The sequence below is a fragment of the Pelodiscus sinensis genome, chromosome 1 (assembly GCF_052426305.1).
Source record: "Pelodiscus sinensis isolate ZL-2025 chromosome 1, ASM5242630v1, whole genome shotgun sequence".
Classification (NCBI taxonomy): domain Eukaryota; kingdom Metazoa; phylum Chordata; order Testudines; family Trionychidae; genus Pelodiscus; species Pelodiscus sinensis.
The window spans coordinates 275,003,033-275,026,086 of record NC_143052.1 but is presented as its reverse complement, the minus strand read 5'-3'; the positions used below and the strand labels follow the sequence as shown (position 1 = coordinate 275,026,086).

At 41.9% G+C, this 23,054-nt stretch overlaps 1 protein-coding gene across 7 annotated transcripts in view; it reads right to left on the bottom strand.

Moving 5' to 3' along the window:
* Positions 1-23,054, bottom strand: part of DACH1 (dachshund family transcription factor 1) — a 486,010-nt gene that overhangs the window by 45,864 nt on the left and 417,092 nt on the right. For all 7 annotated transcript variants that reach the window (XM_075918909.2, XM_075918912.2, XM_075918907.2 and 4 more), the window contains 3 exons: positions 15,403-15,550; positions 9,926-10,069; positions 9,382-9,450 (listed from right to left, as the gene is read on the bottom strand). In XM_075918909.2, coding sequence (XP_075775024.2) covers positions 9,382-9,450; positions 9,926-10,069; positions 15,403-15,550 — 361 coding nt within the window. The remainder of the gene's footprint in view (positions 1-9,381; positions 9,451-9,925; positions 10,070-15,402; positions 15,551-23,054) is intronic.

The window sequence follows — 23,054 nt, the reverse complement described above, 5'->3', positions numbered from 1 at the left end:
TGAGGAGAGTTCTAGCATGTGAACTGAAGTTTTGTAACTTGTTCATATAATCTATCAGATTGAGATACTATTTGGTTCAAATCCTGTTTAGTTTATAGAATTCAGATTCCAAAAAATTATTTACATCTCTTTGATTTCTATGCTTACTACTTATAATCTCTTCAACCAATCTTTCTGCAGTTAATACATTTGTTTTACATTTTGCCTAAAATAGTTGGCTTTGGTTGAACTATTTTGGAAATCTCAACTCAGTTTACTAAAGCTATTGCATGTCCTAGACCCATAGAGGGAGCGGCAGACTGGGTAATAAAATTACACTGTTTAGACTTCTAACCAGTGAAAGATGGTATAAATCTGGAGACCTGGGAGGAATTGGTTGAAAACTTTCTGTTGTTTGTTCATGAGGAGCTGGGGGAAGCATTCATATAACTGAGTTGGGTTTGTCTATGTAAGTGCAGTGTCTGCCAAACGTTTGTAGCTTGACAAAAGCACCACTCTTGGGAGGGATGTCAAGTTGCTGAGTCAGAGGACTCAGCTAAGGATGCAAATAATGTGTAAAATAATAACAATGTAACTAATAAAAATTCAGTAACACGGTTAAATGTTTAGCCAGGGAACTAGAGATATGGGAATGTTGCAGCATCCCCTGTTTTAATTGGGAATCCCAATTGCTGCCCTGGGCATCCTGGGATCCTGGCTGCTACCTACAGTCCCAGCAACCCAGTGGATCTGGGATCCTGGTTGCCACTTGAAGGCCTAGCATTGTGGTGCACCTACGGTCCCAGCTTCTGGTACTGTGGCCAGCTGGCAGGCAGGACTCTGAACAGAGTTTAATCATTAAGGGAAACTGATAAGCATAAAGCTTGCTAGTTAACTGGATACACTTTTACATCCCCAGACTCAGCAGTCCCACTGTTCATATTGCACATCGGGAACCTAGTCACACTCAAACAGTCCCATCCCCTCTTTACTAAAAGCCCCATACATATTGCCTGTATTTAACAAGTGGTACTATACTGGTACAAGAGCTTGTAGAGCTGATGAGGAAGCAGCAACCTAATACCAAAGCAGAACTTTAAAGTATTTTCAGTGTTAGGGATTCCCCAGGGGGGTTCGCGTCCGCACCCCGATTTCTCCCCTTTGTGCTCAGTATTATTTACATATCCTATTTAATTCTGCAGTTCACGGTTCACTCCAAGGGCAGATCCGCCCTCACAAGGCCGGTTTCCAATCTCGGGCAGCAGGGGACGGGAGTTCGGACCCACCCTCACTCCGAACCCAGGGCCCTAAGGTAGGGAACCACATCCCTACCCAGCAGAGGGGGTTGTAACCCCTAAACTCCCCTGCTCACGGGTTCCGGGCCCCTGCCTTGGGCCCCTTCTTCCCCCAACATCACGTCCACAACGACCTGGGGGCCCCGGGTTAAAGCTCACCCAGGGTATCCCCGCAGTACCTGCTTCTGTTCCCATCTTCCCCGGTCTCCGGACACCCGTGTTTCTTTCCCACGTCTTCTCCCACTTTCTGGCTTCCGGAGGCCCTTTTTAAATTCCCCTCCTGGCCCTTTCTGATGTCCCCAATGACGTCATTCACATGCGTTCCTTCCTGGCTCTTGGGGATGACGTCTCCTAAGACATTATCCCCCCGCGTCCCCGGGAGCTGACGGGCTGTCTCTCCTGCTCTGCTGCTGTCATGGGCCTCTGCTGATCCCTGAAAGGGGTACTCCGCAGATGTCCGTCCCTGCCCCACTAACCCTCCGCCTTCCCGCTTCGGCATTCGGGAGGGGCTTACAGTGCGGGGCAGAGGTGCCCCGTCACATTCAGATATATATTTACTGTATCTATAATGTCTTGGTAAGAGAAAAGTCAAGAAAATCTTGAAAAAAGCATAATAAAGCAATCAGATTTTTTTTCTCCTTGAAGGATTAATCAATATCACAATGTACATACTATTATTGGCATGTGTAGCAATCTACAGATGAACAACCCTTTGGGGCTAGAATTTAGCAGGGGAAGATCTTTGTGTCAAGAATCTGTTTCTTGCTGTGCCTGTGAAAATCGACTCAAATTTGGCCAAATTATAAGCCTTTGAAAAATCACATGCTCAATAAAGATGTTCTTTAGATATTAGGAGTAGAAATATCTGCAGATACTATCTCTCTTATCATGCTCAAACTCCTCATAGCTTCTACAGGTTGGATCTCCCTGGTCTGGCACTACTGGGACCTGACAGTTCAGAAGGAGAGAATTTGCTGGACCAGGGGATGTCTCCTGCCACCAGCTCCCAAGCCCATCGCCTGTTGCTGGCAGGCTGCCCTAGCAGGCACCCTGGCTCACCCTCCGCCACCGCCAACCTGGCTGGGTTGCTTGCCCAGCTACTGCTGGCTCCCTGGGCAGCAGAGGCTCCAGTTCCTGCCACGGGGCTCCGGCCCCATACATTCAAGATGCAGCTTTCAGGCTCTGTCCCCAGCCCTATGCCTCAGGGGGCTGCTGGGAGGCTCTGGCCCCGGGTCGCTGCATGGTTCTGGCCCTGGCCCCGTGCTCCAGCGACTCCAGCCCTATGCTCCAGGGGGGCTGCCACAATGCCCCAGCCCTGCACTCCAGGAAGCTGCTAGAGTACTCTGGTTCCATGCTGTCGTGGGGCTCAGGCCTCAGCCCTGAGTTCTGACCCATGCTGCCGGGGATTTTAACCTAGCACCACGCTGCCCCCAGCCGGGCTGTTCATCCTATAGGCCCAGGCCTGGCTGGAACTCCTGTCATTAGTCTCCCAGCTCTCTGGTCCAGCAGTATCCATGGTCCTGCTGGATGACGGTCGTTGCCAGACCAGAGAATACCAGTTTTTGGAGGTACAACCTGAGGGGTTGACCAAACTTTACAAGGGTCATCACTACAGAACAAATGAGATTGGGACTAGCTGTGTAAGGAACTGGATACATGGAAGTGGGAGGAGAAAAGAGGCTGGGATTGAGTGTATAATGACTCAGAACTGTTGAGGGGAATAAAGGGTGACTGCTGGGATCAAACAAGGAGCTGAGAGAGATGTAGGAGAATGGAACTGACTAGATAAGGAAAATGGGACTAGGACTGAATAGAAGGAGAAGAGAACAGTGGTGAAAACTGGTAGTAGCTGGGCAAAGACAGTGAGACAAACAAAGAGCTGGTAAGGGGAGAATGCAGGTGAAACTGAGATGGCAAGGGAAGCCTGAGAAATGGAGACAAGGAAATGAGTGAGCATGCAGAGTGGGACTGGGACAAGGAGCCAGGGGTGGGGAAGAGACAGGACTGGGATAGGGATTGTTTGAAGGGGAATGTGGCAAAAGGCTTGAAGCTTGATGGGGAGAAGAATCATTGACCAGTAGGACACACTCTTCCCTATAGCCTAGAATGGAATCCACATTTCTGAAGTCTCACCATTCCTTGGCTATTAGCAGATTATCTGTAAAAACCCCTGGTGAAATGTGTGTCTTGCCTCGTCTACATCTGGCCCACATAGAGGATGACAATCTACTGTTACTAGCCATTTTACTCTATTAACTAGGCACAGGTTTGAGGTGTGGATCTAAAGTTTCCAGCTCTGCTACTAAACCATGTAAATGTTAGTATGATGCCATATGATGACATTTCTATTTCTGAGTCTTCCTTTTAAAAAGATTAGAAATTTAAACACATAAAACTATGTTAAAAGTTCATTAGGGTTACAAAACCAAACACTTAAAAGTTGGAAAACTCCAGAATTAAGGTTACCCCTCTGTAAACAAAAAATCTCTCAAACAAATATGGCTAATAATACTAATCTCCTTTGTGAAGTACTTTGAGATCTTCTGATAAAAATTGCTATATAAGTGGTAGGTATTATTTTTGGTTAATAAATAAGGCACAGAGCCACACAGTAAATAATAAGTATAAAACAAAATACTGAAGCTGCTCATTAAGTGAGAACTATCCACCCTGTGCACTGCATGAGGCCAAGTTTCTGTGGAAATAACAACACATGATCATGCAGCTAAAGGCTATATCAAAATATTTTGCAAGAAGAGACTGAATTAAGGTTGTACAGACAGCCTTAATTCTGGCATTCCTAACTTTGAGTGCTTGGCTGTGCAACTTTAAAAATGTTCTTTGAATGTGGTTTATATTTGTCATATTAAATGCCAGGAAGCACTGAGAAATGCCTACTCAAAAATACAATTATGTGTATGTGCAGCATATGACAACAACAGTTACTTTAAAATACGTAGGTATCTCAGAAGTGTGCTTTTCAAATATAAGACAAGTATAATGCAAAAGAATCAAACATAAATGTTCAGTTACTGAGATTAATACACTCATTTTCATTGTTTAATAATAGATTAAAAGATGATTTCAGAAAACAATTCAGGTTATGTGTTCAGTCAAGGGACTCAAGATTTATCTAAGTGATTCCTATTAATGTTAATGGCAGCTGCTAGCAGAGCTTGTGCCCTAAAAACCTGTCCAATATTTAAACAGCAAAATGCATGTGTTAAGTATTTGGGATAGACACAGTTAAATCACCAACATATTAATTCTGTCAGGTGTTATGTATGGATATACTAAGGGCTAGAATGTTCTTGACAATGCACATGCATTCACAGGAAACTCCCCCTTGTGCATCTACAAAGAGACTAAACATGGTCCTGGTGCTTGTATGCTCTAAATGCAAGGACTGGAGCCTCTCATTCTGGTGTTGATATTGGACGCCCCAATGGCCCCAGAGCTGACTGAGAAACACATGACACATCAATCTGCCTCCAAAAAAGGTGTCACTCAATACCAAGCTTGTCACTACAAGAAAGTGGAAGGAGGCACTGCCTTTCCAACTTCTTTCTCACTGCCTGCCTCCCCCCCCCCCCCCCGCCCCACCCCAGCCTGTAGAACACTACTTCCCTGTGTGACTGGGGGATGTGCAGAGCTGGAGCTGCTCTCTCTGTCCTGCTACAGCTGACCACCAATGAGACCCACTGGCTACCTGTGGGAGGGAGTGTTGGCCAGTTTTCCTGCCAGGCAATGAGAATTCCACCTTGGCTTCACAGGAATCAGGGTAGATGATGTAGACCAGATCTGTGTGGGAATGCCATGCACCGAATAGCTTCCCTTCTTACACAGGGTGAGAGAATAGGTAGAAACCATTTCTAGTATCCGTTCACTGATGGTCTGAAAATCAGCCTGCAGACATGCTGGAGAGCCTGGATGAAGGGAGATAGAGGAGACTGGTTTGCTGGAAAGGATTGGGGAAGCACACAATTTATATGATTTAGATTATGAGAGTATAGATATGCTTGATGGGAGGCAGAGGCTCTGCTGGGTGGTAGTGAATTGGTCTGCTGGAAGACAGAAGGTCAGTTTGCTGAGGAACCAAGAGATGGAGCAATGAAGAGACTGGCAGCCAGAAGTGGGACTGGAGCATGCTGGTATCAGAAGGATTAATGGAGAAGAGGCTAGACTGAAGGAATAATTGGGACAGAGAAGCCATAGGGATGAGCAGAAAACAGAGGAGAGACTCAGGAAATGGAATGGGATATCTGGGGAGATGAGGGAAATCTTGGGCCTGAGACTTGGGGACAATAGGGTAAAGATGGGCTGTTGGCAGAGAAATGGTTAAGAGGGTACAGGATGCATGAATTGTTACATCTGCAAATAGAAAGGATGAACTGAGAACAAATGATGAACTGATGGAGGCAGCAGAAAATGGGAAAGAAATGGAGAAAGCAAGAGATGGCACCCAAAGGACTAGTGACAAGTGAGGAAAGTTTCATAAAAGCAGGAGAGGTTTGGGAGAGAGGACTGAAAATGGGAACAGTAAAAGAGACAGGAACCAGCACCTGTGAGACAAAAAGGGGCAGAAAGTGAACAGAAAGGAGTGAGAGTTACCAGGAAACAGGTTTTAGATAATGTATGTTGGAAAGGATTAGAAAAGAGAATTGGGAGGATCTATGTGTGAACTAGATGGAAGTGGAGGAAAAGTCTGGGAGAAATAAAATTGAGAAAGGAGAAATTTATGAGTATGGGTATGTCTACACTGCCACCCTAGTTCGAACTAGGGTGGCTAACGTAGTCATTCAAACTTGCAAATGAAGCCTGGGATTTAAATATCCCGCGCTTGATTTGCATGTTCCCGGGTGCTGCCATTTTTAAATGCCCCGTAGTTCGAACTACCTGCCCGCGGCTACACATGGCACGGGCTAGGTAGTTCGAATTAAAGCTCCTCATTGCAGTGGCAAAGTGCATGTATCATTCTTTTTGTGTGGCAGATCCACAAGGGAATTGTTGAAAGAGAAAAAGTGGTTTCCTGTTTAAAAAAAATATCTTAAAGAATAGGTTTGTATACCTGTATCTACTGCAGAGTTTCTATACAGTGTTGACAAATCTCTTACACTAAACTATAAATGTATGGCCATTAATTACATGTTCTTCATTTTATGGATGCCCAACTTGGTACCTTCAAGCTAAGAACTCACACCTGCACCGGAAGTCAGTGGAAGCTGAGCTCTGAACAGATACAGTGATAAGAAAAGCTAGAGCACTCTGAAAAATCAGGCATGATTGTCTCAAAGTGGCCACCCAAAACTAATGTACACCTAGGCTACAGCTGCATAAGAGTTTACAGTGGTGCAGCTGTACGGTGATAAGTTCTCTAATGTAGTCTAACTTGACAGGAGAGAGCTTTCCTGTCCATTTACCTTCAGTGTCTGTGAACAGCAGAAGCTATATCAGCAAGAGAAGCTCTTCCAATGATATAGCATTGTCCATACTGGTACTTAAATCAGTGTAACTTATGAATTATTCACCCCTCTTGAGTGACATAAGTTATTCTGTAGTGGAGACAGAGCCTAAATCTTTCCATGCCTTGGCTCTCCATCTCTATTATGGGAATAATATACTCACTTCATCTCATGGGGTGTTCTGAAGATCAATCTCAGAAGCATTCAAATACTATATTGATGAGCATGACAGAGAAGCCCCTGAAAAAATTAACAATTCTCTGTCTCCACAAGAAGGTTTGAATCGTACACAGTAAATAAGGCATGAGGCCACACACTATAGAATAAGATAATATAAAATATTGAATACTTGTTCTTTGAGTAATCACTGTCCATCCTGTACACTGAAAGAGGCATGGGTTCAATGGAAAATATGAAATTCGATCATGCTAAAGACTATCATGATATATATACATGAGATGGCCCAATTTGCACATGCAACTTTAACTGTGGCATTTGCTAACCTCTGAGTGCTCAACTTTGCAACTGTAACTTTCTTTTAACAATTATTTGTGTGTAATGTGCATATATGTTTTTATAAGGACTTCTCTGTTTCAAATATCTTGAAGTTGTTCTGTCAATTTAAGCTTTTTTTCTTCCTTTGAATATATTGCGGACACTTTTTTTGTTGCAAGTTGGCCACAATCCTTTAGAACAGACATGGGCAAAATACAATCCATGGGCCACATCCAGTCTGATAAATTGCTGGATCCTGCTTGCCGCCATCACATGGCCCAGCAGAAACCTCAGGCAGGCTCCCTTGCTGCTGCACTCCTTCACACTGCTCAAAGTATCTGGCTGTGGGGGCCATTTGCTTTCTGCAATGCCCTTGGGACCTGGGTCTTTCTGTGCATTGCCTGCACTGCAAGCATGGCCCAGGCAGCTTCAAGTGGTTGTTTTCCAGCCAATGTGAGCTGCAAGATTGTGTTGAGTGTGATGGCAGTGCCTGAAGCATCTTTCCAGGAGTGTGGTGTGCAGAGAGCTAGCTGCTTTGCATTGTATGTGGGGGCATGGCAGGCAGGAAGCCTGCTTCAGGCTCCCGCTGAGCTGCTGGCCATGACTCACCTAGAGTAAATGTCTCCTGGCCAGCGCCTGCACCTGGCACCCCACTCCCTCCTGCGCCGCCCATCTGCCCCCCATCTCATCTCCAGAACACAAACCAAACACAAACCAAACACAAACCCCTGCTCCTGCACCCATATCCCCACTCAGATCTTGCACCCTAATCCTTTGTCCCAGATCACAGCATTCTCCTGCCTTAGTCACAGTCCAAACCTTTATGCCTTCTCCTGCACTCCTCCCCAGGTCACAACCCTCTCCCAGATCCTGCACTTCCTCCCAGACACCAATGCCCTGCTCCATCTAAGACACAACTCTCTCCAACCCTGCATCCCCTACTATACTCCTCCTCCTGGTCAGAATCCTCTCCTGAACCCATACCCACCCATGGACTCTGCACACCAATCCCTTGTCCCAGGTCACAACTCCCTCCTTCACCCAACTTCCTTCCCAGACCCCACACTCCTACCTACACCTCACACCCCTAGCCAAGCCCCCTTTTGTACCCAACCTACATCCCAGACAACTCACATCCTCCATTAATATCATGAATAAGAGCGGCCCTTCGCCTTTTACCAAATTCTTGGAGTGCTCCCCCATCAAAAATTATTGTGCCCCCTGCTTTAGGAGTCAGAGAAAGTGATTAAGAAACACACAAAAAAAAGATGTCAAATGATACAGTTAAGAAGTTTGACTTTAAAATACAAAATAAAGGCAATTGAGAAAGATTACTGCAGTTAATCATTTTAGGCTTGCCTTTGAAAAAATGCACCTTCAGTTATAGCTGAAAACAAATGCTATTTCTGCTGTTTAGTATTCAGGTTGGTAGATTTAGCTTACTGACTATAGATGAAATTATAACATAAATGCTAACTTCGGAATTTGTTCTTTACTAATATCTTGCTGTTTGCAATATATATATTTAGCTCCACAGAGGAAGTAATATGGGTCCCTTTAGTATTTCAAGTATAAATTTACTCAGCAGATTTGTTTTATTAAAATGCAAATAATGGGATATGGAACATTTGGCAAATGAAAAATCCAAGAGGGGAATAAACAGTTTTATTTATTGTCAATGTTTGCAGTAGCTTATTGAAACACACCTTGCAGTAACTGCCACTGAATATTAGCTATGAAGTTCTCATCACACCTTGAATATTACCCATCAGGTTAATCCAGGTTTTCATTATGGTTAAAAGGCTCACAGTGTTTCAACTATATCTTAAGAAACATTATTATCCTAGATGTGACTATACACATTCACACACAAAAATGCATTCAGTGTGGCCAAGATTCAATCCAGCATAGTTTCAAATTAATTATTCCTCTTCACTTGCTTCATATAAACAGAATTGACCTGTTAATTTAAAGAAAATCTATCAGCACAGAATGAATTCTCTCTTATAAACAACCAAGATGAACTTGACCTTGTTTGAACTTGTTTTGATGTGGCCCAGATGGTAGGCTACATGCTTGAATAGCAGGCTAAAGCAGAGGAAAAACTCATAGAGTAAGATCTAGATTTATAGCCTTTCGCAAATGCCTACCTTGTATTGTCCTTTCAGCATCTGTTCTGCCCCCGCTGCGGTCAGCTTCTATCTCTGGGGTCAGAGAGTCTAGAAGCACAGAAAGGTAAGACTGACATATTTCATTTGACTCTTACAGCCCTTTTTACAACCTGTTGCTCCAATGCTGAATTACAATACAATCAACCTTTGTCATTTTTTTTAATGTTGAACAATGACTGGAAGACAGGGCAATATTTTTAGACTGGGAAGATTAATGAGGGATAGATTTTTAAGAAGAGAGAGAAACAAAGAATTGAATTCTCAAGCTAATAATGTAAAATTGTACTAGTTTGGGCATTCTCTCCAGTGAAGATATATTTGTTCATACCTATTGTACAGAAAAAGCAACACGGGTAGTAGAGAAGTATCACAGAAACAGAAGAAAGCAAAATGGAGCTTTTCCCAAAGGCACCACAAAAATAATTGTGGCCAATATAATGAACTTATTTTACTTGCACTGAGGGTTAATTTCACCACTTGAATTAAGGGTTAATAACAGAGAGGCAAAAAGGTGGCTTCTTACCATTTAGGGACCTGAGGCTGTCTGTTGATGTTGCCTGTTTCAATGTTTGTTCTGCTTGTTCCCGCCGCTTAGTCTCAAATTCAAGTGCTTCCTGCAATTTCCTTTTTGCCTTCTTTTCTTTCTTTAACCTTTTCTGAATTATTGCTGAGAAGGGGAAAAATCAGTGCATTCATGTTTGGGTTTAAAATTTTGGCTATGCAGTTCCTACATATTATGCATTCCTAAAGAATATAGCTGCAATATTTAAGATGCACTGAGTAATTTTCCAGTACTAGCTCAATACATTTAGAACTTGCCTTCACTGCACTAGAATATTTTAAGAATTACTGTTCTGATCTGGTGAAAACAATGTGACATATTCTGATACACTATAAAGGACATAATAAAGAACACACAAATTCCAAAAGGCCACAACCATGGCCATGAATTATCATCTCAGGTGGACACTGTCCTATCTGCAGAAGTTCAGATTTTTTTTAAGATTGCCACCATTGTGTATCTTGTGTGTCAAGTGAAAAGTTAACTTCTGCCTGCTTGCTTCTTTTTCTCCAACAAGGAGGAGTTCTGTCTGTAGTATGCCTGTTCCAGCTAGATGCTTTAGCTCAGCCTGTAGAAAAAAGAGCTTTTGAAAAGCAGGGCATTACCCCTTCAGCAGATTCCCTGCAGCCTTTCCAACTATCAACCAAAGTCACTATTGCTTTTCATTCTTTCCCTCTTCCAAGCCCAGACCCACTTCCACTTTATTTCTTTCTGTTGCTTACCCACATCTCCATCTCCTTTTGGTCATTATCATCTGTCTCCTTCCCTACCATTGATGTCCCATCCCTCACAAATTAGTAGAAAGAAGGAGGGTGTGTAGCCCCCGACCCTAAATTCTGTAATGAATCATTCTGATCTTTCACTGCATGTCATCCCTGGATCTTGTAGCAAAAGTGGAAATTAGTTAGCTGTTTGAAATGTATAGACAAACATTAACAAAATAAAGGGTCCTATGAAATTAAACATTAAGGTCCCAATCCTGGGAGCCCTCCACACCCAGACATCCCTTTATCTAGATGAATATCTTCATGTAATGGGTTTACAGAATCAGGCATTAAAAGAACCACACAATCAACAATTTTACATATAATTCATTAAAATGCTCATTTTCTAAATATGTTTCTAACTAGCTCAGAGTCACAGAGGTTGAAGCTATCATGCCATAAAACTCAGAAAGCCTTACTCCAGAACTGATGTCCCTTGTGCAGCAGTGCAATGTTCAATGAGTTCTGTTTACCAATCCAAGCTACAACAAACCTCAAGAAGTCGCAAAGGAGTTATGCAGGACAATATATCTTATACAACACCAACTACATAGCACAGTTATTAGTATATACTACTGATACTAATAGATATTAAGAATAGAGTTATCAGCTTGTGACATAATAATAATAATAATAATAATAATAATAATAATAATAATAATAATAATAATAATTATTATTATTATTATTATTATTATTATTATTATTATTATTATTATTATCATCACCTTCATAGTGTCTAGGGGTCCCAGTCATGGACCAGGACTCCATTGTGCTAGGCACTGAACAAAAGGATAGATTGCAAGTTCTTGGGGACAGGGAATGAGATCATGTCTATACTTACATGCCAGAGATCAATCTTCTGGCATTTGATTTAGCAGGTTAAGACCCCCTAAATTGAATGCTAAGGGTGGCTCTGGTTGGTGCCGGTACTCCTTGCAGTTGCGAGGAGCAAGAGAAGTCGATGGGAGCATTTGCTCCCATTATCCTCCCACTGTGAAGATGGTGCCAAGCGTAGCTTAAGGTAAGCAGACTCCAGCTATGTTAATTACATAGCTGGAATTGTGTACCTTAAGCTAACATTTGGGTCTAGTGTAGTCCTGGCGCAAACATAAGACAAAAGACAACAGATGGATGCAAGAAATAGGGCTCTCCCTTAGTTTTTTGACTTTATGTACCACCACTAAGCGTCAAATCCCATACAACATACAGAAATAGTATGTAAGGACAGAATGGACCACCAGCTCTTCTAATCTGACCTCCTGCATATCATGGGCCACCAACAACACCCAGCACCTACACAATAGACCCAATAACTGAAATTAGATAAAGTATTGCAGCCCACAGAAGACTAAGCTATTATTTGCCACTCAGAGAGAAAAAGAGAGGACAGCAAACCAGTGCCTGAGGACTTGCAATAGCAGGGACATGTTAAAGTGAGATATGCCTAGATAATCATGAAGTGTACCATACCCACAAACTGCACAAGAAGCCAAAGTCACTGCCAATTTCTCTTGGTGGAAAATTCTTTCCTGACCCCACATAAAGTGATCAGTTATACTTCGAGTATATGAGCAAGAACCAGCCAACCAAGCACTTGAGAAGGAGAATGCCCTGGCCCTCTATGTCTTGTCTCATTTTCAGCTGTGGTAATCTCTGATGTGTCAGAGAAAAAAGACAAAAAAAATTCCCTTAAGAATATATTAGGGAGGAAAAAATCCCTTCTTGTAGGTGACTGTTTGAAGTCCTAAAGGATGAGCTTTAGGAAACAGTACTCTACCATCAAAAGCAGCCCCATCATATAATTACACTTATAAAATTATCACATTCTATCTTAAAACTAGTAATGTTATTTGCTTCCACAACTCCTGTTAGAAGCTGTTCTAGAACCACGCCCCACTGATGGTCAGAAACCTTCTTGTAAATTATAGTCTGAATTTGTTTCATGTTGGTCCTTGTACCAACACTGTCTTTCAGTTTAAGTAGCTTTTCACTCTCAGTGCTGTTTACTCTCTGGTGTATTTCTAGAGAGCAATCATATCCCCGTGTCCTTAGGACCTGCTTCTCTCAGGTGAAATAATGCTATTGCAGTGGTAAAAAGAAGCAGGGTATTCAGTGCACAATGCTGACAATACAATAGTCAGTTTTTGTTTTCCTCAGTATCTAACCCTGGGGAAATCACCTAATCCTTCTGGCTGTGCCTGAGTTTGCCTGTCTGTAAAATAGGTATACTGTCTCTTTCACAGAGGTGTCAGAGGCATATAATTGGCTAGTGTTAATAACAAATATTTGTAATCCACTAAAAAAGTAACCTATAAAGTATTAGTGGTGTAATTGTATTGAATTAATGTGGAACTCAATAGTCACAGTGAAAATTCAATGCACACTCGTGATTATTATTAATAGGTATTGCTTTCAATTATTTATTTCCCTCTTTAAAAGGGAAATTCATGGTGTAATGGGTATGCCCTCTAGTGGAGAGAGGTATGAAATAGGATTACAGTAACACTAATGGCATGCAGTTCAGCTTATAAAACCTCACATCAAGCTGCTAAACAGAGATTTCTTATTTTATTAGATATAAGTAATAGAGGAGGAGAAAGAACTGGAGCTACTGGTACATAACAGAATGACTGTGTTCCACCAATGTGATACAGCCATGAATAAGGTTAATGCGATCAGGTGAGGTGTTTCCAGTAGAGACAGGGAAGTATTATTTCCATTATAGAAGTCACTCGTGAGACCTCATGTGTGTATTCTGGTCTCCCATGTTTGAGAAAGATGAATTCAAACTGGAACAGGTTCAGCGAAGGGCTACTAGGATGAGCAGAGGAATCGAGAGCTTGCCTTATGAGAGGAGAGTTAAGGAGCTTGCTTCACTTAGGCTAATCAAATGAAGGCTGAGGAGACCATATGATTGCTCTCTAAAAAACACATCAGAGGAATAAGTATCAGGGAGGGAGAGGAGTTATTTAAGAAAGGGCCAATGTTGACACAAAAACAAATGACATAAAATGGTCATCAACAAATGATCCCTGAAATTAGGCAAACATTTCCCAACCATTATAGAAGTGAAATTCTGGAACCGCCTTCCAAAGGCAGCAATGAGACAGAAAAAACTGTCTTCCAGATTGAGCTTGATATGGTTAGGAAAGGGATGATAAGATGAGACTCCCAACAAAGTCATAGGCTACGTCTAGACTACATCCCTTTTTCGATAAAGGGATATAAATTAGGCATGTCGACATTGCAAATGAAGACGGGATTTGAATTTCTCATGCTTTGTTTACCTAATAGCGGCCGTCACTTTTTTCCAAAATGGGGCTCATTCGAAAAAACCCAGCAATTTAGATGGGGAATTTTTGACAGAAATGCTCCATTTCAAAAGATCTTATACTCCTCAGAAAGGGTGTATCTAGATTATGCTGAATGGTTGAAAGAGGATATGCAAATTCCAACGGAATTTGCATATCTTCTTCTCGTTGCACTTATGAAAGCAAAGCTTATGAAAATGAAACGAATTAAAATGCGGCTTTTTCAGCAACCCGCCCCTTTCATCGAAAAGACGCTCTTCCTTAAAAAAGGAGGTTTATGCGGCTTTTTGACAAAGAGGAAGGTTTGCCGAAAAATTCGCAGGAATTTCCATATCCTCTTTTGACCGTTTGGCATAGTTTATATATGCCCAAATTGAGGAGTACAGGATCTTTCAAAAAAAAAGCGGTGGCTGCCATTATGCAAATGAAGCACGGGAAATTCAAATGCCAGCTTCATTTGCAATATCAACGTGCCTAATTTACACCCCTTTACGAAAAAATGGATCTTGTCTAGAGACGATCATATAGTCTATCCATGATGCCTACTAGAAAAATATCTCCAATGGTTGTAAATGAGGGCTGGTTCTGAGTTACTACAACTACAGAAAATTCTTTTCCGGTATCTGGCTGGTGGGTTTTACCCACATACTTGAAGTCTAACAGATAACTTATATTTCAGTTTGGAAAGGAATTTTCCTCCAGGTCAGGTTGGCAGACACTCTGGAGGTTTGTAGCCTTCCTCTGAAGTACAGGGCATGAGACATTTGTTTGTTGGAACTATAGTAATGGGTGGATTCTCTGTAACTTAGTCTTTAGATGTGAGGACTTTAGTAACTCAGAGGTAATGGCCCTATAACATGAGGTGGTGTATAAGCTTCAGTGACCTGAAATGTGCAGGAGGTCAGACTTTATGGTCCCTTCTGGCTTTAAAGTCAAGGCTTATGTTCATATTGCTGTAAAACTGCAGTGTAAATGTCTGGGTCCAATCTGGAGCCCCAGCTTTGGATTTATTAATTTGAATTAACTGGATGCTCGTTCCAGTTATGAAGATAGTTTCTCAAAGCTCAATTTTATATCAAGCAGCATGCCTATTCATTTTCACTATCATGCTTTTAATAATTACATGAATGTTTTAAACCTTAATTATATGTAGAAACAAGAGGAATTCAAGCGAAGAGCTGAAAACTCTGAGGGTTCCAAGTTCAAAGCCCATTGTGCAGAATAAGGCAAGTCACCTCTACAGACTAAGGTAAAGGTTTTGCTCAAAACTAGCATTGTTTTAGAATGAAGCTTTCATGAATAAATACATTACAAAGAAGTTATGACTGCTTAAAAAAAACTCTGAACATTTATAAACTACCTCTGTTCTTCTGTTCCACTGCCAGCTGTTTTTCAAGCGTTTCCCTTAGTTCTCGTTCCCTGAACAACTCCATCTTCAGCTCCGTCTTTTCCAGCTGGACCTGTTTCTCTTGAGCTCTTGCATTGTCTATGGCAACCTTTAATAGGCCCTGTTCAAAGATGAAGTTGAAAGTTTTGAGAATGTAAAACAGGTGACATAATAAATGAATTTCTGTTGTGTTTCCTTGATTAGACTAGTGAGATTTTAAGTATAAAATAAATCTGGTGCCAGGTTAGTGTTATATAGGTTCACCTAACAGCCTAATAAATCTTCCTATTATCATCAGCACATTTTTACTGAAACATATTCAAACAGGTGGACAAGCTATATGTAAAAACAATTGGGGCCAAATTTTCAACCCATCCCTTTTCAGTACAATTAATGATAAAAGGTAGAGAGATTTATGATTGCTGAGAGAGTAAAATCCAACTGTGTTACTTCACAACAGCAAGGGCCACCATTTTTAAAGCTGCCTTAGTAGGAAAACACCGTTTCCTTTTCTTCCAGAGAGCGGCTTCTTGAATTTTCACAATGATCTCCATATGAGACTACCTGATGGGAGCGCTAGTGAAAATGAAGCAGCACAGCCACCCAGAGCTCATTAACATTATTATTGATAATTATATATATTAAAATAGCCCGAGAGTTCCTATCTGAGATCAAGTCATGACTGTACTAAGCATTCATCCAATACAATCAGAGACAATACGTGTTCCAAAGAGCCTGCTATCTAGCTAGGAATGCTCCCTGCTGAAAGCTGACATCCCATGACAAAGGACAAATTTCAAGCTTGCTTTCTTCTGCTAGTATTCTCATTGTCAGGGTCCATCAAGGCCTACTTCAAATCCCTCATTTAACCCATTTTAAGTAGTCCCCATCCTATTTTCTTCTCAGTGCTTCTCATATCCAGTCTCACTTAAACTGTTTTATGTATCATATTTTGTCTAATTCAGGGTGTGCCTGTGTGTGTGTGGGGGGGGGGGGGGGTGTATCACACTCAACTCCCACTAAAGTCTACAAGAGTTCAGAAATCTCAGAACTTCCTGGGAAATCCTCTAATTAATGAGTTCTCATGGTAGAGAACATGACACAATCTATGAGTATGTATATTGTAATTTGTTTATGCACAAATGGAGGTCACATTTTGAAAATGCCTATCAAGCTGAAGAGAATAGATGCATAAAGATAATCCTCTTGAAAAGAAGCTACAACTGTTTAAAAAATCTATAAAGTAAACATGTTTCTACTGTTAAATTTGTAAACTACCAAACAAAACTCAATCTGACTAAATATAAAACTAGATAAACATGTTTAAAATTAAGTGATCTTTAAAATAATAATAGTGATTATAATAACAATTCTTATTCATTAGGACATCTTTATACCAATGAGAAACTCAAATGAAGCAGTAAACTAGAGTTTGTGTTTTTTATCAACTTTCTCTTCTTACTTTAACAAATAGTTGAAATGTATAATATTCAAATTGCCTTCCATGTAGCTCCACCTATAATATGCAAATCACACATGGCCCAAATCAAATGAAATTATGCAAAAACTCTCCCCTTGATGCAAAATAAATAGACAAAGGATTTCTCAGGTGCGTAGACATTCTCCCTCACTGTGACAATCCATCTTGTTTAACAATAAAATCTAGCAGCTAAGGCAACTGCCATCTTTACTCAATTCGGCAACATTCATGTACAAGTTTCTTCTTCATCGGGAACAAACAATTAGTATCAAATGAAAGAGATCATTACATCAAGTGCCCTTTTAGATCACCCCAATTAAAACTTTAGTTTAGCTGTATTTTAATTCTAAGAAACCAAATTCTAATTTTCTGCTCTGATTGCTCTTGTTGACTTATCTTTGAAAGATGTACTGTCAGTGCAAAGCCTAGAGATTATTTAGCAAGATGCCAATGTTGGCACCACTTAATGTGTTGATTGGTTGTATTATCAGTAGCAGTTTAAAATAAATTACTATTACACTATCATTGTTCTTGGCTGACAAAACACAATATTTTGGTGTTCTTTAAATATGAAACAATCATTATGAATAAACATAGAGAATGATGCTAAATTATAATGCTGACGCATATAATTTTACATTAAGAACATGTGCAAAATATGAAACTGCTAAGAGTATATTACATTTCCACTAAATTTCTCCATCATACTTCCTCTCCCCATCCTCCTTTTTTTTTTAAACACTTGCTGCTTATGTACCTAATGGTAATACATTACTTATTGCTACTTATTATGTCTGAAAAATATTAGCTTTTTTTGGAGCCAGAATCCACAAGAGACTACTTATAAGCCATACAAAATTAAGTTCCATTTTTAGAAGTTAAATCAGTGCACATCAGTAGGCATCCAATGTGAACAAAAATCTGCACTGGAGCCAAACTGATGCATATGCAAAATTGTTGCTGCTGCCAGTGATAGTTTTAATGCAAAAATACTGGAAATATTCAATATCTGCCTTTATTCAAAGTAGCAGGGGGCTGAAAAAGGCAACAAAACAGTACAATATATAAAACTTCATTAAAACACCTTGCCCCAGCAACTGTAATAGTAATTTCAGAGATGTGTGAAATCCTGTGAATCCTCCCACTGATTCATCTGAAAGAAATTACACAGAATAAAGTGTGTCTACCTTTTATTTTCTATGGGTAATCCTGTAGCCTGACAATCTATCAATTTGCCTCCAATGTCAATATGAAATGCAGTTCAACACAAGACATAAACTAAAAGAAAATATTTTCCTTTAGAGACAGCTAGTGATTATGGAGGTTGATAACTGTAGTGAGCATGCTAAGGTTCCATATTTGTTTTCAGTGGAAGTAGTCAGGATAAACTGGAACAAGACTTCCAACACTGAATATAATGTCTGCGGATAATACATTTTCTAACCTTAATGTAAAAATTCTAGGTGTTCACAAAGAATTGCTTTTTCACTCCAGTGATTTATAAGTCACCACCATTTGGTTTAATTTCTTTAAATAATTCCCAGTGATAAATTCTGCAAGAAAAATACTTCAGCAAAAATGATTAGTTTAAGTTTCTTTCCTTTTCTAATGAATATGATCCTAGTAGACAACTGAGTATATCATCTTGCAAGGACAGGCTACAGTTCTCATCCTTTGCATTCACTTCATCATAGTCTTAAGCCATCAGGCCAAAATCACCTGTTATTATTTTTCAAAAAGCACTAATATTGTGCTATCAATCTGAAACTGGCGTAAACAAAACTATATTACTCTTAAAAATAATGTCCTTTTAGTAGAAACTGAAAGGCATTCAGAAGATCTATTTTTACTCAGATCTGTTTTAATGTAACATATCTTACCTAGGATTGAACAGAAAACAATTACATGTGAACACAATTAAGACAACCCATTAATAATCAGAACAAAAGTTGGCGCGTACACTCCATTCTTAACTTGTGGCATTGAGAATAGAGGCATGTGAGCATCTGAGGGTTTATATTTTCACATATGATTGCAGCAGAGGGTGGGTGAGGAAGACAGTTCTCGATTCAAAGAACTTTGCTCCTCTTTTGTCTGCACAGTATCAATAAACAGACCTTGAATTTTATATGTTTATTTATTATTAAATATTATCCAATCAATGGCTTACAAAACATATATCTGTCTTTGGACTGCTTGCTAACCATTCAACATGACTAATGCTTTGGGTATTGACTGTTTGTAATTCACTATTCACTTTGTTTGATTAGTAACCTAAGTCACTGATACTGTTTCTGTATTCTTTCAATAGAGGACTCTTACTTAAGAGCTTTCTTTGAACAACTCCAGCATGAATACATTGGCAAATGTATATCTGCAGGAGTATATGTGACTTTCTCTATCCATTAATATTCTTGTGAAAAAGATGTCACTCTTATGAATTTTGAACAAAACAAATAAAATAAAAAGCAAATAAAAAGGGCTGCAAGCACTTCTGAAGCAAAGCTGTTCCTTTTGTTTGATTTAATACTTGCAAATATTTTTCTGCAATATTTACTCATATTTCTCTTCTCTGCAGTGCAGAACACTCCTTGGTTTATTACCAGTCTTTTATTTCATTTTCATAAGTGAGTTTATCTTGCAAACTTCTTGTGGATTTCTGTTTAGAAAATATTTAAAAGCCAGTTTGCTCATCTTTAAAATGGATTCTTAACAACAAGAGTGCTACAATACACTACAGTTACAATCAAAAGTACTAACTATGGAATGCAGAATCAGGCGCTAATGCTCAAAATAATATTACTATTATGAAGATTAGCACAGTAGTATAATACAGTGCTGCAGTGCAGCCACATCACTTAATTTACCATAGTTTCTAGCACTTTTGATTGTGAAGGTATACATTTGAATGTGAACTATTTGAATGTAAACTAATAGAAAGTGCTGCCTTCCTATTTCTATACACAAACACTGCTACACAGCAGTATTATTTGAAAATAACTGACCTTATTCTGAAATAACAAAGAGTGTGTCTACAAAGCAAGCCATTATTTCAAAATACTGGCGAGCTAGAGGACTTCTTACTCTAATTCATGGTAAACCTAATTACTTCTTACTCTAACTCAAGGTAAACCTAACTTTATGTGGAATAAGGGAAGTCAAAGGAAGAGTGTTCTTCCTTCTACTTCCTGCTGTGTAGACAGCATCAAAAGCCAAATTAAGCGATTGACGTCGCTGAAATTGTATAGCTTATTCCGACTTTAGCCCTGATGTGTAGACTACTCCAAGAGACAAAATATTAGCTCCGACTGAGGAGTAAACTTCCCCCAATGGAATTGTTACTCTAACACTCAATTAAAGAATTTAAACATCAGCATTAATTTTACTGATTATAACTATAACTTAGTAGACACATCAGTCCCATATCTTTTATTAGGTGTGTTTGATTCATTTGAAAAGAGTACATCAAAGGAGTGAGGTTACATGTTTAAAGATTCAAATAATGTAAAGTTCTATGTAATACTTTTGGATAAACTCTCACCCCTTGGACTGGACCCTTTCTATGGCTTCTAAAGGGAAGCTGTCTATGGTAGGCATCTGGGGAGTCTCTGAAGCAGGGATATCGTGGAACAGCATAGCAGCATGGCTAGATGGCTGTGATTCCCAGATTTGTAATAAAAGGTTCACTGAGGGACAGAACCATCCTGCCTCTGAATTATGATTCCAGGATTAAGGGAGTATTGAAGTGAGTTACATCACATTTATTTCACCCCCACCCTCAATTATATTGAGGGTGCTGCACCCAAATATTGCTTAGCTGCACCCATAGATTTTTCCCATGCATTCATGTATTGTTCATGGTCCTTAAGATGGAAATGGGAGAGGGAGAATAGAAGGAAAGATCATTCTGGACGGGTTATGGGATACCTATAAGAAACAGAAATATGAAAAATAGAATGAAAAAGATCTCAGAGTATGTCTGCACTACAAAGTTAATTCAAAATAACAGCCGTTATTTCGAATTAACTTTAATAGTGTCTACACATACAAACCACTATATTAAAATACATTCGAAATAGTGGAGCCCTTATTTCGAATTTGGTAAACCTCATTCTATGAGGAATAACACCAAATTCAAAATAACTAATTGGATATAAGTGCTGTGTAGACACTTATTTCAAATTAGGGGGCCTCCAGCCCTTCCCAGTTTCCCCTGGTGGCCACTCTGAGCACAACCAGCAAAACTCTTCTCCTCTCCCCCAGTCCTGGTGCCTTAAAGGGGTAGAGTGTGGCCTCTGGAGGGGTAGAGTGTGGCCAGCAGCCGCAGACCCTCAGCCAGTGGCCACACAATGTCAGCCAGTGGCAGCCAGCCGTCTCCCGCCCAGTCCCCCAGGATCCGGGGGCCAGCCAGGGGCTGTAGACGGCGTGCACCCTCGTGGATCAGTGAGGAGATCATGGACCTCATTGAGGTTTGGAGGGAGGCCCCCAACTTCCATGATCTCCATGCTAGGTGGAGGAACGTGGCTGTATATGGCTGCTTAGCAGCCACCATGGTCAGAAAGGGCCACAGGTGCACCCAGGAGCAGGAGCACCTGAAAGTCAATGAGCTGTGGCAGGCATACACCAGGGCCACCAGGGGTGGCAACGCAGCAGGGACTGCCACCTGCCCCTACTTCCCCACCCTCGACCAAATCCTGGGGGGCTGGGCGGTCCGTGCCAGCCCAGGAGGCAGTGAGCCGGGAGCTGAGGGCCCTGACCCAGGCGCACCAGAGGGGTCACCACCAGCTGTCCCGGCACTGGAGTTGGTAGGGTCGTCCTGAGAGGCCATACCAGGTAAGTGCCAGCACTGTCCCCTACCTGGGGGAGAGGTGGAGAGGGAGACCAGGGACCGCGCGCATGGGCCATGCCTCCCACAGATCACACAGCCACCTGTGAACGTGCAAGCACGTACCATGCCACCCTTGGGCAGGTGGCTCCAGCTGCGTGACACCCAGGGGCTGTGGCCTGATAGGAACACACGTGTGTGAAGAGACCTGACACGCTCCCGACACCGGGGCGGGGCCCAGCAGGATGCCCTCCCTTCACACGACCCTTACACAGAGGCAGGGGACATCTCTCCCCTGCCTCGGTGGCACTATGCACGGCACAGGGGAATGGGTGCGGTCTTGGGGTAGCTCCCACTCCTGGGGAGAGCCAGACATCCTGACCATGGCCTCTGTGCAAGTGCGTCAGCTCTGATGCTGCAGGGCATGGTCATCCGCACCTCGCAGGGGAAGCTGGGCATCATCCACTGCATCCCCAGGGAGAACTGACCACTCCCCTTCTTTCTCTACAGCTGCACCAGATGCACATGCAGGGTGCAACCACCCCTCCTGGGACATGATCCCGTACCTGAGGGCTTCTCTGGACCACCAGCACATGGCAGGGGTACCGGGACCAGCACCTGGGGGCCCTGCGATCCCTGCACTGCACCATCCAGGCCTGGATGCAGGAGGACCTGCAGCTCCACCGGGAGCAGCTTGTTCAGGACCGTGCCATGTGCTCGCACCTGCAGGCCCTGCTGCAGAGCGTGCTGCCCCGTGCCAGTCCTGAGCCTGCTACCCCCCAGCTACTGTTCCTCCTCCCAGTCCTGCTCCCCCTCCCACCTCTTTCTCCTCAACCTCCACACCCCCGATCTCAACCTCTGCTCCCTGCTCCCCATCCCCCCATCGCCGAGGCCCCTGCACCCGCAGTACTGGGAGACAGTTGGCCCGGCGAGACCCCCAGCCCTAAGCACTAAGCTTCCTCTCCCCCTTCTTCCCCTTGCTTCCCCCTTCCAGCTCCCTCCTCCCAGTTTTCCTTCTCCCCTCTCTCACCCTCGCTCCTGCCCTCTCCCGCCTCCTTTCCCCCATCTCCCCAGAGGTTTATCCCCCCCCCAGTAGTGTTAAATAAAGACAGTTTCTATTTTTGAAAATACGCGTATTTTATTTGACATCAGGAAGGGGGGGCTAGGGAAGGGTAAGTGGAAGGACGAGAGGGAGGAATGGGGCACAAGTCCCTGGGAAGACTGTTAGCACTCCTCAGGGTAGAAGCTCTCCTGCAGGGCCCCCTGGATCCTGACAGCCCCTTGATGGTCCTCCCAGATGGCAGCCTGCAGACAGTGCAG